We start from the raw sequence: 17,846 nt of genomic DNA, 5'->3' as shown, positions 1-17,846 counted from the left end.
GCCTCTCAAATGGTGGAACAATCCGGAGGGCTCCGTATAGCTCTGCATTGACATTGACATGATTGGTTGACGGTAGGTGAGGGCGGGAGGTCCTGTATAAACACAAACTCACTTCCTTGACAACTTCCTTCATAACAGCTCTGCGCTGCACGGCAATCCACGAGAAGTCTGAAAGCCTTGAATTCTGCAGAGGCCGTATCGACATAAATGCTGCACAGCCAATGCAGAAGTTGGATTGAACATGCAGGGCCTTTAATGCCTAACCCTAACCTTAAATTAAGACCAAAAAGCTAGTTTTTGTTTTAATTCATTTCTACAATACGGCCAATTTTGACTTTGCAGCTGGCCCATCTAGCGGAAATCGCTCAATTCTGCCTCCATGGCAAGATTCATGACAATAAACGTCAACCTGCGCTCCACTCAGTCTCCCCCCCCCCCTCTCTGCTGCCCTGCCAGGACCTTATTGATTCCCTCAGGTGGTGGCCCTCCTCCCTTCAAACTCCCACTCTGCCTCTTCCTCTCTCACTGTCTCTCTCTCTGCACCTCACTCTGTCTCACTCCCTCCTCTCCCTTTATATCTTCCTCTCTCTCTCTCTCTCTCTCTCTCTCTCTCTCTTCTCTTCTTCCTTCTCTCTCCTCCCTCTCTGTCCCACACCCCAGCAGGGTACTCCTCGGGGAAACGATCAGCTGTTTCTAGAGAAAAGATGGCAGCTCAGCAAGGCTGCGTGTGCTTCTCCACCTAAATGAAGGGTGAATGAGTGATCGGATCTAAGGCGGAGGAGCAGGTGGCTGTATTGTTCCCGTGGCTTTTTTGGCACGATGCCCGGCATTCTAAATCTGTCTTGCTGTGGGCGGGTCTACCGTGGCATGAGGAAGCAGGTGGCCATACTTGAGGGAGAGCTCTCTCTCTCTCTCTCTCTCTCTCTCTCTCTCTCTCTCTCTCTCTCTCTCTCTCTCTCTCTCAGACACATTTGATTATTAATTTCCTTTTGACTCAGCCTTTATTTATCCAGGTTAGTCTCATTGAGATCAAATCTATTTTTCAAGAGGGACCTGGTCCAACCAAGACAGGAGCAGGGGGAGGGAACACTGTCTCAGACAAATAGACGTAACAACTTCCAGACATAGACACACGGTAAAAACACGAATCGGGACGTAGACACACGTTTCACTTCCAGAAACAGAGTCATAGATCAAATAAATCACTGGGTATGTACCACCGCATCAAGTCCTAGTACAAACAAACACACACTGTCATGGAATAGGTTTAGACAGCACATTACAGTTCACTATAACTACCACTCCCACACTCAGCCAGCAGCCAGCAACCAGATCCAAGTGTTGTGCTGCCAAGCCTTGATATGGGCAGGTGCTGCCAATTAAGGGGTTGGTCAGTCAGTGTCCCAGCTTGCAAGCCGTGAAGCTGCTTGTTCGTTTGGTGGCCACGAGGCCTTTCGTTTGTTGTCGAGTCTTGAATTTGGGCACGCCATTGGTATTTTTCCTTTTTGTAAGTATTTGTTTTCGTCACCATCTGAACAAATAATAATCCGCATGGACTGGCCGGCCAAGAGGAGTCTAGGCCCTTGACCTAGGTAAGGCAGGTGTCTCCTGGGTACATGCGTTCAACACCTGGTCACATGCGCTTACTTGTCACATTAATAGACACATTCATTCCAGTTACAGAACCATTAGGCAAACCTAGAACCTCTAGACTTAGTGAGTACAGAGTAGGCTGTCTAGTCACTTCCATAACAACAACACACACACACACACACACACACACACACACACACACACACACACAGCGTACCTGTAGCCACGTCCCTGACCAGCAGGGGGTGCTGTTTGGAGAGGGTGAACCCATGACCTCTGGAGTCCAACACCGGGTCTCTGACGATCTGAACCGTTAGCCTCACCGGGAAGTTCTGACTGGACACGCTGCCTGACCGGTTGGACCTCCCATCGCCAAGGATCCGCTCTCTGAGAGGTCAAACAGGGTTTAAACAGGGGTTAGAGGTCAGGGGTTATTGAGAGTGGCAGAGCAGCTGGTGTGAGACTATGTGAGTTAAGTCTTTGTGTTAAACATTCAATTAGAGTCGCTACAAGGGGGCTAGTCATCCCTCTCCTTCCCTCTCTGGCATGTTTACTAAGCATGCATAACAAATGGCCCATCCACATACTTCATGTAAATATATATAGATGCACTGAACGAAAATATAAATGCAACATGTAAAGTGTTGGTCCCATGTTTCATGAGCTGAAATAAAACATCCCAGAAATGTTCCATAGGCACCAAAAACCTATTCCTATCAAATTTTGTTCACAAATTTGTTTACATTCCTGTTAGTGCCCATTTTTCCTTCGCCAAGATAATCCATCCACCTGACAGGTGTGGCATATCAAGAAGCTGATTAAAACAGCATGATCATTGCACAGGTGCACCTTGTGCTGGGGGCAATAAAAGGCCACTCTAAAATGTGCAGTTTTGTCACAAAACACAATGTCATAATGTCTCAAGTTTTGAGGGAGTGTGCAATTGGCATGCTGACTGCAGGAATGTCCACCAGAGCTGTTGCCAGATAATTTTATGTTAATTTCACTACCATAAGCCGCCTCCAACGTCGCTTTAGAGAATTTGGCAGTAGGTCCAACCACAGACAACGTGTATCCACGCCAGCCCAGGACCTCCACATCCGGCTTCTTCACCTGCGGGATCATCTGAGACCAGAGACCCAGACAGCTGATGAAACTGTGGGTTTGCAAAACTGAAGAAATTCTGCACAAACTGTCAGAAACCGTCTCAGGGAAGCAAGTCGGCGTGCTTATCGTCCTCACCAGGGTCTTAACCAGACTGCAGTTCGGCGTCGTAACCGACTTCAGTGGGTAAATGCTCACCTCCGATGGCCACTGGCACACTGGAGAAATGTGCTCTTCACGGATGAATCCCGGTTTCAACTGTACCAGGCAGATGGCAGACAAATGTGTATGGCATCATGTGGGCGAGCGGTTCGCTGATGTCAGCGTTGTGAACAGAGTGCCTCATGGTGACGGTGGGGTTACGGTATGGGCAGGCATAAGCTACGGACAACGAACACAATTGCATTTTATCGATGGCAATTTGAATGAGGCCCATTGTCAGGCCATTCATCTGCCGCCATCACCTCATGTTTCAGCATGATAATGCACTGGCCCCATGTCGCAAGGATCTGAAAATGTCCCAGTTCTTCCATGGCCTGCATGCTCACCAGAGATGTCACCCATTAAGCATGTTTGGGAGGCTCTGGATCGACGTGTACGACAGCGTGTTCCAGTTCCCACCAATATCCAGCAAGTTCGCACAACCATTGAAGAGGAGTGGGACAACATTCCACTGGCCAAAATCAACAGCCTGATCAACTCTGATCCACACCCCTACCTTTTTTTAAGGTATCTGTGACCAACAGACGCATATCTGTATTCCCAATCCGGTGAAATCCATAGATTAAGGCCTAATGAATTTATTTCAATTGACTGATTTCCTTATATGAACTGTAACTCAGTAAAATCTTTGAAATTGTTTCATGTTTTTGTTCAGTGTATATGTGCGTGCATGTGTTTGTTGATACTGTACCTGCTGAGTGATTCTCGGGTGCGTCTGATCAGCGTTCCCACCACCTGCTGCACCCGGCTGGCCCTACGGCTACGAGATGGAGACCGGCTCCTACTCCTCTCCTTCTCCTCCATTTAACTACACACAGAGATGAGAGATGAGAGATGAGAGAGAGACTGATAAGGGAAACAGAAGGTATCAAAGCAAGGAAAAATATGCAAGGAGAAAAAGGAAGAGAGAGCTTTTTAGCGCGGTGCTGTGTTGGACATTCCCCTCGGTACCACAATTACGTTAGTGCCAGATCTGCATTTTGATTTCGTCATGTTTATATTGCAGAGGGTGTCACTTGCCCTGGATACCACAAATAATCAGATATGTGAGCAAGATGGAGGGAGGAGGGCGTCAGAAGGGTATTCAACTCTACATGAACAAGACGAAACGCATCACACTCAACAAGATGTGGCACACAGGACCACCAGGCTTACAGGATATATAGGACATGATAAAATGCTGTCAGCTCCACTTTAAGAAGGAACACACAACACACACACACACACACAAAAGCGACTGCTCACTCACACACACACGCACACACAGACGCTGCTTGTCTCTGTATTTATCACTACTGACAACTTTGCAGTAGTGCACTTTCTGTTCAGCCTGCCCTTTGTGCAGGGACGCGAGAGGACTGGGAACAAGGGATGAAGGGGAGGTATAGAAAGAAGGAGGAGGAGGAGGGAGAGAGGTCGTTGTGTTTTAATGAAATCCCAGACAAAATGTGGTCAGCATTCGTTCAGTCCGACCACAACTCATGGCCAACAACACCGCTCGACACTGTTTCCTCCCCAACAGCCAATCAGTAGCCTTCCTCACCTCGGACGTATTCCTCGGCTGATAATTCACTGACGTGCTTTATTTCACGTCTCTGATGTTAAAGGTCCAGTGAAGCTGTTTTTATCTCAATATCAAATCATTTCCTGGGTAACAATGAAGTACCTTACTGTGATCGTTTTCAATTACAATGGTCAAAAAGAAACAAAAATAGCTTCTTAGCTATTTCTCAAGCAAGGATTTTGCTAAAACTGTCCGGGAGTGGTCTGAGTAAGCAGGGGAAAACTGAAAGCTAGCAGTTATTGGCAGAGAGGTTTGGAACTCTCTTTCTTATTGGTCTATTAACCAATTTACCGCCTGGCGATGTCACCAGGTAGGCCAAAACTCCATCCCACCAAAAAACAGGCAGAAATTTCAGGCGTTATTTCACAGTATAATTCCAACCTCATAGTGTGGAAATATATATAAAACACAAGAAAATCACATTTTTGACTGCACTGGGTACTTACAACTTAATAGAGGATTCAAACTCATGTTAGTAGTGTATCTACAGTAGGGACAGTCTGGGTTCAGTATGATGCTAAAAATGGACATAGACAGGCAAAGTCTGGGTAAAGTGGATTTAAATTGCACCATCTATTAAATAAAATCAATCTATTGTTCATTTGTTGACATCCATGTTGTATTGTCTGTCTCTAATGTTAGCACTCAATAAAGGTCTAGGTTGACCATCACCACTGTAATTAATAGATGGTATCATACTGTGAGGTGAATGAGCTTCCCCTGCAACTCTGCTGCTAGCAGGCTGCACAGCAGGAGAGAGAGAGAGAGAGAGAGAGAGAGAGAGAGAGAGAGAGAGAGATCGATAGTGGCTAACGATAACGAATGTGGTGATAAAGCCCAGTGATACAGCCTGTCCCCTACCACCACCTCCGTCTACAGCCGAAGCCAATCAGTTCCACGAAAACACGGTAAACTTTCCTCGAAGCTCGGAGGGAAGCCGTCGCTATCGCGGTCTGACTGTCTGTTTCAGAAACCTCCGGTCTGCTCGTTCTGCTTCAGTGACTAAAGCACCTGAGTGCTATTAGTCCGGTTCAGCCTGAGTGCCTGTGCTTCAGCCAACCTCCTTGCCTTGCCATGCGTGCCATGTGTGCCATGCGTGCCATGTGTGCCATGCGTGCCATGTGTGCCATGCGTGCCATGTGTGCCATGCGTGCCATGTGTGCCATGCGTGCCATGTGTGCCATGCGTGCCATGCGTGCCATGTGTGCCATGGCAAAGGAGCTGGCTGAAGAGGACCAAATAACTGCCAACCTCAGGCTACTGTTCTGTCAATCAGAGGGATTAGCTGGCGATATCAGACTTAATGTTCACTGACTCAGGTTTTGAATAATGCGCAGCAGACTGTTTGCAATTCTCTCACTGATCAATAGAGGGATGGAGGGCTAATTCAACAAAGAGATTTTCTACAGACACTGTAGAGTGAGCCGACTTGCTCAGTCCTTCGCTACAGTACACTGAAAGTGCTGACAGCTAGACTAGACCCGTGAACAATTTCAAGTGAATGCTCTCAGACGCTATGCCAGGCCGCTAACATCCTACCAATTGGAATGAATGGGCGTAGGCGCTAAGCTAAGGCTAGTCCTGTCTGCTAACGTCATCCCCATTGAAGTGAAGGCTCTTAGGTGCTACGGCTAAGGCTAGCCCTCTGGCGTTGCCCTCATTGAAGCCAATGCTGTGGGTCTGTAAGAGGATTATGTCCTCTTTCTGAGAGGACCTGGACAGGGTGTAACTTTGGCACCCCGTTAACTCGGATTGATCCAGATTGATGTGGATGAGGGGTGACTCGCTTTTGACAGCTGGGCCGGAAAGACCGGCTACTTCTGAGACACACATTATCGAAACCTGTTTGATCAATCTGAGATGGACACTGTGCTGATCAGGTGTGTGTGTGGACGTGTTTAACTATTCTTGTGGGGACCAGAAGTCCCCACAAGAATAGTAAACAAAAAATGTTTGACCAACTGGGGACATTTCGTTAGTCCCCACAAGGGCAAATGCTATTTCTAGGGGGCTTAGGGTTAAGGTTAGAATTAGTGCTAGGGTTATAATTTGGTTTAGGGTTAGGAGTTAGGAGTTAGGGTTAAGGTTAGGTTTTATGGTTAAGGTTAGAGTTAGGGTTAAGGTTAGGTTTTATGGTTAAGGTTAGAGTTAGGGTTAGAGTTAGGGTTAAGGTTAGGGAAAATTGTGTCTCATGAGAGAGGTCCTTCTCTCTCATGTTACTGAGCAGAGTGGGAGAGATGAAGCTGTCCAGACCAAACTCTTTCCTGTAGCAAATACAGTGTGTGTGTGTGTGTGTGTGTGTGTGTGTGTGTGTGTGTGTGTGTGCGCGCGTTCGTGCGTGCACTTACAGATGTATCTGTTAGTATGTGTGTATATCCATGCTGCAGTGCTGACTCAGGTGAAACCTGTCTCTCTCCCCTTTTCTATCCCCCTCCTCTCTTCATCTCTCTCTCCCTCTCTCTCTGCCCTTGCTGAGTCAGGAAGTCATCTTGGATGACAGTTTCTCTTTGCTGCTGCAGACACCATCCATAAATACATGATCACCCGGATCACTGGAGGAGTGTGTCCACTGCTGCCCCAACTCTCTTAGCAGGTTGCTTTTTTACCTATGTTGGCTATACAATACATCATGTATTTTCAGACTTTTTGGCAAGTAATACACAATTAACTTTTGTATCTCATTACTCACTCCTTAAACTCTCTCAAATAATCCAGCAGCGATCGGCAAATAGGAGCATATAGATTGTTATGCTAATGTTAATATATTAAAATATACTGCAGACGTTAACCTGTTGGGGCTAGGGGGCAGTATTTGCACGGCCGGATAAAAAACGTACCCGATTTAAACTGGTTACTACTCTTGCCCAGAAACGAGAATATGCATATAATTAGTAGATTTGGATAGAAAACACTCTAAAGTTTCTAAAACTGTTTGAATGGTGTCTGTGAGTATAACAGAACTCATATGGCAGGCCAAAACCTGAGAAGATTCCATACAGGAAGTGCCCTGTCTGACAATTTGTTGTCCTTCAGTTGCATCTCTATCGAAAATACAGCATCTCTGCTGTAACGTGACCTTTTTTAAGGCTTCCATTGGCTCTCAGAAGGCGCCAGAAAGTGTAATGGGGTGTCTGCTGTCTCTGGGCGAAGAACAGCATTAGAATTTGTGAGTGGTCAGCCTGGGAACAGTGACAGTGGAGATGCGCGTTCATGAGAATTCTCCATTTTTTTCTTTCAGCCTTTGAATGAATACAACGTTGCCCGGTTGGAATATTATCGCTATTTTACGAGAAAAATAGCATAAAAATTGATTTTAAACAGCGTTTGACATGCTTCGATGTACGGTAATGGAATATTTTGAATTTTTTTGTCACGAAATGCGCTCGCGCGTCACCCTTTGGATAGTGACCTGAACGCACGAACAAAACAGAGCTATTTGGTATTTGTATTTCGCGCCACGCGATTCCACTGGCTGTTGACTAGGTGGGACGCTTGCCCAGGGAAGTTAAAGGAGAGAGATGAAGAAGCCATCTCAAAGTATTGAAACATTTAGTGAAGATGCTATGACCAGATACCCAGCATTCTGACTAAAGGCTCTGTCTGTCTGTCTGTCTGTCTGTCTGTCTGTCTGTCTGTCTGTCTGTCTGTCTGTCTGTCTGTCTGTCTGTCTGTCTGTCTGTCTGTCTGTCTGTCTGTCTGTCACTCACCGTGGTATGGATTGTCTCTTCTGGATTCCCGAACAGGAAAACCCTTGCCTTCTGTGACATCAGCTCCGGAGCCCCATCGGGATTAGCCGAGAAGAGGTGGAGGAGGGCCCTTGTGATCATCAGAACCAATCAGAATTTTTAATACCTGTGCAGAATGGAACAACAAATCAATCAGTTACACTGTCACTGCCTTTCGATTCCTTTCGCAAAACAATGACCTTTTCTGGGAAAAGTGATATGATGCAAAAGTGCTTTGTCATCGTAACGTCTTTGTCATAATAAGATCACTGAACAAGCAAACATTTAGTCTTTATCCTCCTGTTAGAACCAGTATAAGCAGAATTGTGTTTTTTATTAGAGGCCATTACTGTTTTTCCCACCCCCAGGCCTCCGTGCTGCAATCAAAGCAGTGTAGCCTGAAAAGCACATCATGGTGTGATGGAGAAAAGGCACTCTAGCTTTGTCTGGTTGTGTGAATTAAAATTTCATATCAACCCAGTTCAGAGACGGACCAACTAGCCCCTTTTAGAAACTGCTAGAGGAAAGAGTGTGAATTCCACTGCGGTTGAAAGAAGCTGTGCCCAAGGATCTCGGACAAACAAAGCTCCAGCAATAATAAAAGGAGGACAACTCTTTTATACAAACGTCAACTGTGAATAGCTGAAGTGAGCAAAATATGCTCAAACCCTGCTTTGTGCACTTCTACAAAGGCAAATGTAATATAGTGGCGCTCTGAGTCTGAATAAATGTTCGCCTTATCGAATAAAGACACATGATTAAACACTCCTTTAGTGCCTCTCTATTCGCTAATTTCAGGGGCTCCTGTTCCCGGAATGGCCCTGACACGCAGCTCCATCACCAGGCCCTGTGTCCCAAACACAGTGCTCTTTCACCAGGCCTGGTCCCCAGTGCGCAGCTCGGAAAAGACCCAGACCCACATAGAATGCAGAGCAGATTAATAATGCATAGAGCTAATGCAGCTAGCTAGGACTCCTACCTCCTCCAGCCTCCTCTGCCAACACATGCACCAAAAGAGGAGCGACGGGAGGAGGAGAGGAAATGGAGAGAGAGAGAGGGGTGCAGGGGGTGAAGAGGTGAAGAAGGGGTGGACTGTGGAGAGTGAAAGGAGAGCAGAGGGAGCAGGGGCCCAAGAGAAGGGGAAGGCGGTAGAGAAAGAGTGAAAGCGAATTGGCCAAGGGGGAGAAAGAGAAATGGACAGGATATTGGAGGGGGTTGTAGTGAGGGGGGAAGAGGGAGGAATTTTAAAGAGGGTTTTATTGGAGGGCGCAGCAGCACAGGAGACGAGATGTCGATGTGGAGTTAAGAGAAAATAACAGCTAGCTGTTTTATTGAGAGGGAAAGGCTGATCGCTGTAGCATTTCTCCACAATACAGTACAAACAAAGGCCAGCAGCGGACATTGATGTACGGTCAATCGTTAAATCATTTTTTAATAAAAATTACATTCAGCATTGTTAACATTTTCCTGCATTGTGATAGATAAAGCATGTTTGTTTTTTAAAAGTTGTTTGTGAGGTTTTATAGTGTAAAAAAAGTGTACATTCAAAACAGGATACTAAAATGTATTTGCAAAAAAAAAATCTTACCTTTATTTAACCAGGTAGGCAGTTGAGAACAAGTTCTCATTTACAACTGCGACCTGGCCAAGATAAAGCAAAGCAGTGCGACAAAAACAACAACACAGAGTTACACATGGGATAAACAAACGTACAGTCAATAACACAATAGAAAAATCTATATACAGTGTGTGCAAATGTCGTAAGATTAGGGCGGTATGGCAATAAATAGGCCATAGTCGCAAAATAATTACAATTTAGCATTAACACTGGAATAATAGATGTGCAGATGATGATGTGCAAGTAGAGATACTGGGGTGCAAAAGAGCAAAAATAAATAACAATATGGGGATGAGGTAGTTGGGTGGGCTATTTACAGATGGGCTGTGAACAGGTGCAGTGATCGGTAAACTGCTCAGATAGCTGAAGCTTAAAGTTAGTGAGGGAGATTATAAGTCTCCAGCCTCAGTGATTCAAATGCACACTAACCTATAAAAACAAACAAAGACATCATGTGGAAATCCAGGGGTTGCTTTTTAAGTGAAGTAAATGCATCGTAATAACGTGAGATCATTACTTAAAATCATGGTTGGGATTTCCCTGCCTGTCTGTCTGTCTGTGGATCGTAATAAGACTGCTCCTAATCTGGCTCTGAATCAATAGTAATCATGACTGCTGTGTTTACAGCAAATGTCCCGCAAGCTGTCCACAGACTTCATCAGTACCGCTTGTGTCCTGTCTTGGCTTTCTTTCTCTCTTTCTCTCTCGTTCTCTGCCACTTTCTCCATCTCGACCGTTATTAGCATAGCTTGCAGCCTGTCTTAGCTTTCTTTCCTTCTCTCTCCCTTCCACTTTCTCTCGTTCTCTCTCTGGCACTTTCACCATCTTGGACTCTCGCTCTTTCTCTCACTCAATATCACTCTCCTCTCACTCTCAACCGTGGAAGAATCACTTTTGATAAGGTTTTCTGTTTGGAAACCCACACAGCATCTCTAGCTCAACCCTTTCAACTTTTAACGAACAAACACGCATACATAGAGACACTAAGTCTCTGTTCATCTTCCCTGAATTCTCTCTCTCTCTCTCTCTCTCTCTCTCTCTCTTTCTTTCTTTCTCTGAGAGGTATATTGAATGGGAGGCGCTGCCAGCTGGACAGGAAACAGCATCTAGTTGAAATCCAATTAGGCATGCTAAGACAAGGCAGGACAAGATTGGACCGGGGCGGGGCCACACTGGGTCAAAACCACAACAGACAGTACAGGAGAAATCGATCTACAGAAAGGCCTGACATGGAGCTCATCCACAGGCCCTGCCACCTTCCTCTGGGGGTCCCCCTCGTGGAGGTCTCCTACCTGGCCCTGTCACCTTCCTCTGAGGGTCCCACACAAGCCCTGTCTCATTGACTGATATGGTGGAAACTGACAGGAAGGCCTAAACACCTGCTTGATGTTCTCAGCAGTAAAGGATTTAGCAATGAACTTGACACAGACCCCTGTTATTCATCTTGTACACATGAAGAGGTAAGCCCAGAGACAACCCTTTTGTGTTTTGTGGACTGCAATTATTATTTATTTTTAATCTTGCAACAATCCAGGCTTTGTTTACACAGGCAGCACAATTATGATATTTTTGGTCTTTTGACCAATCACATCAGATCTTTTCCCCAAAAAATCTGAGCTGATCTGATTGGTCAAAAAAACAATTAGTAAATAAAAAAAAAAGATCAGAATTGGGCAGCCTAAGTGTCCTTTTTTTTTTACATGTATGTAACTAGGCAAGTCAGTTACGAACAAATTCTTATTTTACAAAGACGGCCTACCCCGGCCAAACCCTCCCCTAACCCGGATGACCTCTTTGAGGAGGTCACCAAACTTCAGTCAAAGGCGATACACACACACACGCACGCACCCACACACCCACCCTAAATGCAGTATTTAATCACTAAAAGTGGAGAAGTCCCAATCCTTAAAAACCTTGATTAACATATCTATCCTTGTCCCTATCCTTAACCTTTAATGAGCTTTTATACGTGGGAGAGTAGCGATATATGTTCCAATACAAACCCTTTCATTGTGTGGCTGCATGTGGCCTTGGCCTATGACTAAAAACACAGGTCTTTTTTGGGATCGACCAGTTGTCTGCTATTGACGTCTGAGGCCTAATTCTGCCTGAGTGGACGACCCTTCCCTCCGCCCATGAGGAGGAGCACAGTGGGAGACAGATCTGTTCAGGACCTCAGTCTGTCACTGAGTTGCACCAGACCAAACCAGACCAAACCAGACCAAACTAGCCCAGAACAGGCGACAGAGCCAGAACAGAATTGGAGACGGGCTGTGCAGAGTACAAACTGATACATCAAAGAAAGCCAGACACTATATGGTTGTGTTATATAATGTAATATAAACTGGGTGGTTCGAGCCCGGAATGCTGATTGGCTGACAGCTGTGGTATATCAGGCCATATACCACGGGTATGACAAAATATTTATTTTTACTACTCTAATTATGTTGGTAACCAGTTTATAATAGCAATAAGGCACCTCAAGAGTTTTTGGTATATGGCCAATATACCACAGCTAAGGGCTGTATCCAGGCACGACGCAAACCCAGACACTATACGGTTGTGTTATATAATATGCCTTTAAAAAGACATATAACTGTGCAAACAACCAAATAAACCAAATGACTGTACATAAAAACATAAATAAAGAGACGATTAATCATTAGGAAACTTCATTAAGGACCGACCACTCCTGTTGTTTATTCACCAGGAGCTCTCTGTTAGATTGTTGTTTGTTCGGTTTGACGATGTTCCGTTTTCTCTGTTCCCTTCCAGACCTAATCAAATCTACCGCCTCGTTCTGCGTTCCACCTGTCAGCTCATTCCATTAGCGTCATTAAGATGGAACCGGCCGTGCACCACTCATTTCATCTCCACTTGCAACGGTGACCAGGGGGAGCTTGAGTTCCCCAATGCACTATTAAATACTAGGCCATTGGAAGATTAATAGTCTGCTGTGTTATTCCAGTTATTTGTCTGGGGGTTTTCATTGGGTCAGAGAGAGGACTCCCTGGATAGGTCACTATCTGTCTGGGAAGAAGAGCTTGGGAAGTAAGTAGGTGAATAGAAATCATACTCCAAATCAACCCCTTGTCCCTAGCCCGGCCTATAGGCATTTCATGTATACAGGTCTGATCTCAAATAATGGTTGTAAACAATATGATACCAGCTCCACCTTGCCCTCTGACTGGCGAGATGGAATTTTCTCTATATTGCTGCCACCTATAGAGCGGTAGGTAGCCTAGCGGTTAGAGAGGTGGCAGGTATTCAGCGGGTTAGAGAGGTGAGCCAGCAACCGGATGGTTGCCAGTTCACATCATGTGTCTGATGGGAAAGATCCAGCAGGAAGTGAGCTGGCAACCGGAGGTTTGCTGGTATCAAATCCTATATGTGATTGCCTGCCGTTGTGCCACTGAGCAAGGTAATTACCCCCCCCACAACAACTGCTCCAGCGTGGAAGCCCCTGCTCAACCTGTATATATGGTTCGGAGGGGTTGGAACAAAGTGGAAGTCAAATTTTGGTTGAACCTTGTGTACAATTGACAAATAAAGTTATCTTAATCTTAAATGATCCAATCATGTAAAAGGGGCTTGGGGTTGATTTGGGATTGGGCATAAATCTGGGATGAGCTTCTCTTATGTCTAAGCCAAACCTTTTTTACATGTTCATAGATCATGGTGCTGTTATGTCTGGAAGGGACTCTAGAGTATACAGTGGATTTATTGTGTACAGTATGTCTCAGTGCTGGTCCATTGGCCAAACCAACCCATTATAACACTTTGAGAAGACAAACAGAAAGACAGCCCAACCATTAAATGGATTTGTGTTCAAATAAAGAATTATTGACAACCCGACAGTCTCTGGCTGCCAAAATGTGACTTGGGCAATAACATGCATCTAATTACTTAATGACCACCATTATTAATTGGTCTGGTGATCGATTGGCTGACTGATCGGTTGGAACAGACACCAGCACACAACTCAAACTGCCCTAGAGACAACAAGGACTAAATATTAAATGACGCCACTGTGGCTTGAGTCAAAAGTAGTGCACTATGTAGGGAATAGGCTGCCATTTGAGATGTGGAGGCTCCAGGGTAAGAGGGAGCCAGCCGTAAGTAGGGCAGAAGAGCACTCAGTGGGGTAGATCCCAGCACAGGCAGGCAGACAGTTAGGCAGTCAGACAAGCAGGCAGACAGACAGACAGACAGACAGACAGGGAGAGAGGCAGATAGGCAGTTAGGTAGACAGGCAGACCGACAGGCAGACCGACAGACCGACAGGCAGACCGACAGGCAGTGAGTCTTTCCTGATGTGAGTGTCATCCCAGTCGCATTTCTCTGCTGGCTGAGTGACCTCAGAGCAACAGTTCCATCACATGTTATATATACCATGCATCCCTGAGTCATCATGCATCCCTGAGTCATCATGCATCCCTGAGTCATCATGCACAAGGCCTGCAGCACTGGCATAGCAGCACTGGCAACACACAGACACACACACATTTGCACGTATACACACGTGTTCACACACTCACAATCACACACACCTACACAGACACACACTCAAGCACCCTCACTGAGCAGTCACGCCCATAGGGCAGCACAAGACCAGGACAACAACCACCCATGTGTGAGATGATGCAGGCTATGTGTGTCAGCATGTGTGAGTGTGTAGGAATGTCGGTACATATGTGAACATGAACTAGTCAGTGATAGCCTAATATTCTGTGATATTAAATACAGCATCTCCTGGGCCGCATGTACATTTTGTGTACAGTAGAGCACATGTCTGGCCTATTTATAATCGGAATCAGTGGTCATATTAAATCATGTCACGCATTAAATAAAAGGACACAGAACGCATTGTTCCGGTCTAGTTGTGATGCGCTCTTCTTGCTTCGCACGGAATGGAAAAGTGCACTGAATGAACGTCGCATTTTCACAAACCTATGGATACGCGGATGAGGAAAAAGGCTTATTCTGTTTCTCTCCGCACCTCGCCAACGGCCCGACGCGCATTGATAACAAGACACATTGGCCATTTCATTGAAAGGCGTTTTACTACACCACTAGAGACACCGGTCACCATCTCTGGATCTACTCTGATTCCATTTGTACTCTCTGACCATTTGCATTAAGTTACACCAATTTCATGCTGCACAGAATTCCACTGGTTGCGTATTGGCCATGCATAATGCATGTGCGAGTATCCTAGATGGATATGAGGAAGATGGTTATGAATCAACGACAAAATAACCACGTCAACACGAAATGCATGGGAGTGCGCTGCTCAGCATGCAATAATAAAACGAAATAGAATTGAATATCAATAGCCCATCGCACAATAGTTTCACCCCCAATTCATTAGCATTTTTGGATAGGTCGAAATAAAATATTGAAAGGTTTTATAACCCAGATATAAACGTGTATTATGTTGCGTTCGTATTGTTCACCCGCAAGGACCAAACTGACCCGAGATATAATCGGTGACAGCAGTCATGCCAGATTAGCCCGGAAACAAAGAGAAAAAAAAGTCAATTTTTAATTGTTTCCTAAAATAATCTTAATCCGATTTAGATCTCTCTATTCCTGCTCTTCGAAACAGGGGCACTGGAAACCGGGACCAGCACGAGGTCCAAATCATTCAGATAGGATTTGATGTATTTTCTCTATGAAAAATATCGCAAGAGATTCTTCCAATCAATGCAAGGTGCAAGCAGAAGCAGACACCCACAGGCTTCTCTACCATTCGTCCACAGTCAGTTTGACAATAAAGAGGAGAATAAAATCACGAAAAAACGAACTCACCTCGTGTTCTACAGAAAGAGACGGACCAGGGTTGTGAACCGGGAGGGCCCAATGAAGTGACTAAAGAGAGAGCAGACAGAAAAGCTTGTCGGAATCGATAGAATACGTGTCCCGGACGGTGTGGTGCGTACTGTCATCGTATTGGGACTGTTCTCTACCGTTTAATCCCCGGCCCTGAGCTCAGATATAACCCACTCCCTCCCTCCCTTCGTTTTCTCCTGCTCTCTCTCGCTCTATCAATTTTTCCTCCCTCTCCTCCACACTCATTATTGTTCGCTCCCTCCCCGTCGGCCTTGAGGACCTCCCTCACAAGGTCAGCTTGATTGAAGGCAAGAAAGATCATGCTTGATATTAACACATTCAATAAAGATGATAATACTATGAGAAAAAACTGTGGCCGTAAACAAGTAAGAATGACAGTATTGTGTAATAAACAATAATAAAAAACAATCACAAAATATGTTTTTTATTTAGTCACCTCTAAAAATATATATTTTAGACAGACTTTTAAATTGATAAATAGGCAAGTCTTGGGTTAGTAGAAATTCCTCATATATACATATTTATTGCTTTGCCTTCCCCCCATTGTAGAGTTTGTACCTCTACGGCCATTGTACTTAAAGTAATCCTTAAACGTAATTTCCGGTTTAAACAGTCACGCATCCGCCAACAAGCACGAGTAGGGCTCCGAGAATAAAGCCAAAGGGCCAGCATAATACTAAGGAAACCTCAGCCATAAAATCACAACCAGGTGAGGGATAACGTATAAAACCTGTACAGACCACGCCGAGATGTTTAAACTCGAGGGGTTAGAGCCGAAAATGGACCCAGAGGAGATGAAGAAAAAGATGCGACAGGATGTAATCTCGTCTGTGCGCAATTTTCTAATCTATATTGCCCTTCTCAGAGCCAGTAAGTATCGGTTTTCACATTGCTCTCGGGTTGCGCACGTTATGCTTGTTCTGCATTGCAGCCAACAGTGTCAGCCACTGCCGACTTACAAAGAACCTTGCATCATAAATAACTACTCATTATTATTTATAGATCAGTCAGTCACAATTTACCCATTATACATTACGGTTTTGAAACACTCGAACACTGCCGTTATCTCACAATACATTGTGTAATATATGGGTCAGTGCTATCCCTAAATCCTAACCATACCATAAACATAACCCTTGCCTAACCATTTAAAATGTCAACTTCAATGGAGTAGGGAGGTCCCAGGGATCCAGGATAGCACAGACTGTAATAAATGTCTCATTCACCTGCTCAGTGTTCAGACAAGAGAATGTACAGAGAATCAATGACATCACTTGACGTGATCCTTTACAAATCATCCATCAGGTTGTGACCCCTAAACATGGTTCCCCTCTTTTGACCTGGGAGCCGGCTTTCTGGTCTTTGCATGAGAATGAATGGTCATTAATCTAGATAATATCCCCAAGGGTTTTGATAGAGATTTTGACCATAAACAGCACCTCAATCAAAAAGGAACATTTATGGATAATTTACTAAGTTATTAAATTTGGTTTGACTACTTCTTTCCTTTGCCTCCACACAGCTCCATATATCTTGAAGAAGTTGGACAGCATTTGAGACCATCTGCCTCCAGTATTCCCACTCAGGCAGTTTAATGCAACAAGGTCTATGGACATCACCATAACAGGGTTAACAATTAACAAAGCGGCGGGCTAAACACCATCATACGGATCCTATATGGGAGACTTCTTTATAGGCTACAGTGGAGACATTACATTGTGTCCCACATTGCACTTGAACATTAAGATGTTGTAATTTGTAGTCATCGACGTGTCATCTGTTATTTTTCATGGTTGCCTTTTATGTTAGTGCTCAATAAGAGAACATCTGATTTTTGTTTTGAGTGTTTTGGCAATCTTTTCCATGGTCCCTCAATGAGAGTGTTGTGTAATTGGACGTTTGAATTTTGTTGGTCATCACATGCAATAAAAGGAAGACATGTTTAAATATTGATTGCATGGTTTTTGTTCGTTATCAGGTATAAATTTATTGAAAAATCTATACCCAGAAGCAAGACCCCTTGAACTGTTTTGATTTGAAGATATTCTGTAGATCCTCAGGTATACAACAAATAGGGTGGTAGAGGGTATTATGCCAAATTTGCTTCCCTCATAGATAACTGCTTGCCCCTTGGACTCCACAGCATCGTGAAGGCAAGGGAGAAGAA

The 17,846-nt window shown here is 44.8% G+C and overlaps 2 protein-coding genes across 2 annotated transcripts in view; one reads left to right on the top strand and one right to left on the bottom strand.

Moving 5' to 3' along the window:
* The window catches only part of LOC115173415 (FERM and PDZ domain-containing protein 1), a gene marked incomplete in the record, with an annotated part of 37,757 nt that extends 21,778 nt beyond the window's left edge, over positions 1-15,979 (bottom strand). Inside the window, 4 exon segments of the mRNA XM_029731466.1 lie at positions 1,811-1,980; positions 3,611-3,727; positions 8,191-8,335; positions 15,638-15,979. Coding sequence (XP_029587326.1) covers positions 1,811-1,980; positions 3,611-3,723 — 283 coding nt within the window.
* Positions 15,980-16,280: 301 nt separating this feature from the next.
* LOC115173408 (mitochondrial import receptor subunit TOM5 homolog) lies at positions 16,281-17,630 on the top strand. The gene is made up of 2 exons (XM_029731453.1): positions 16,281-16,549; positions 17,202-17,630. The coding sequence occupies exons 1-2, from the start codon at positions 16,429-16,431 to the stop codon at positions 17,234-17,236; spliced, it is 156 nt and encodes a 51-aa protein (XP_029587313.1). The 5' UTR covers positions 16,281-16,428; the 3' UTR covers positions 17,237-17,630.
* Positions 17,631-17,846: the final 216 nt, after the last annotated feature.

The sequence above is a fragment of the Salmo trutta genome, chromosome 3, assembly GCF_901001165.1.
Source record: "Salmo trutta chromosome 3, fSalTru1.1, whole genome shotgun sequence".
Lineage (NCBI taxonomy): Eukaryota > Metazoa > Chordata > Actinopteri > Salmoniformes > Salmonidae > Salmo > Salmo trutta.
This window is presented reverse-complemented; position numbering and strand designations above follow the sequence as displayed.

Excerpts from the sequence above, each read along its gene's own strand:
- LOC115173408 (XM_029731453.1), top strand. The coding sequence starts at position 16,429 with ATGTTTAAACTCGAGGGGTTAGAGCCGAAAATGGACCCAGAGGAGATG. Across the intron at positions 16,550-17,201 it reads TATTGCCCTTCTCAGAGCCA|CTCCATATATCTTGAAGAAG; the intron begins GTAAGTATCGGT and ends GCCTCCACACAG.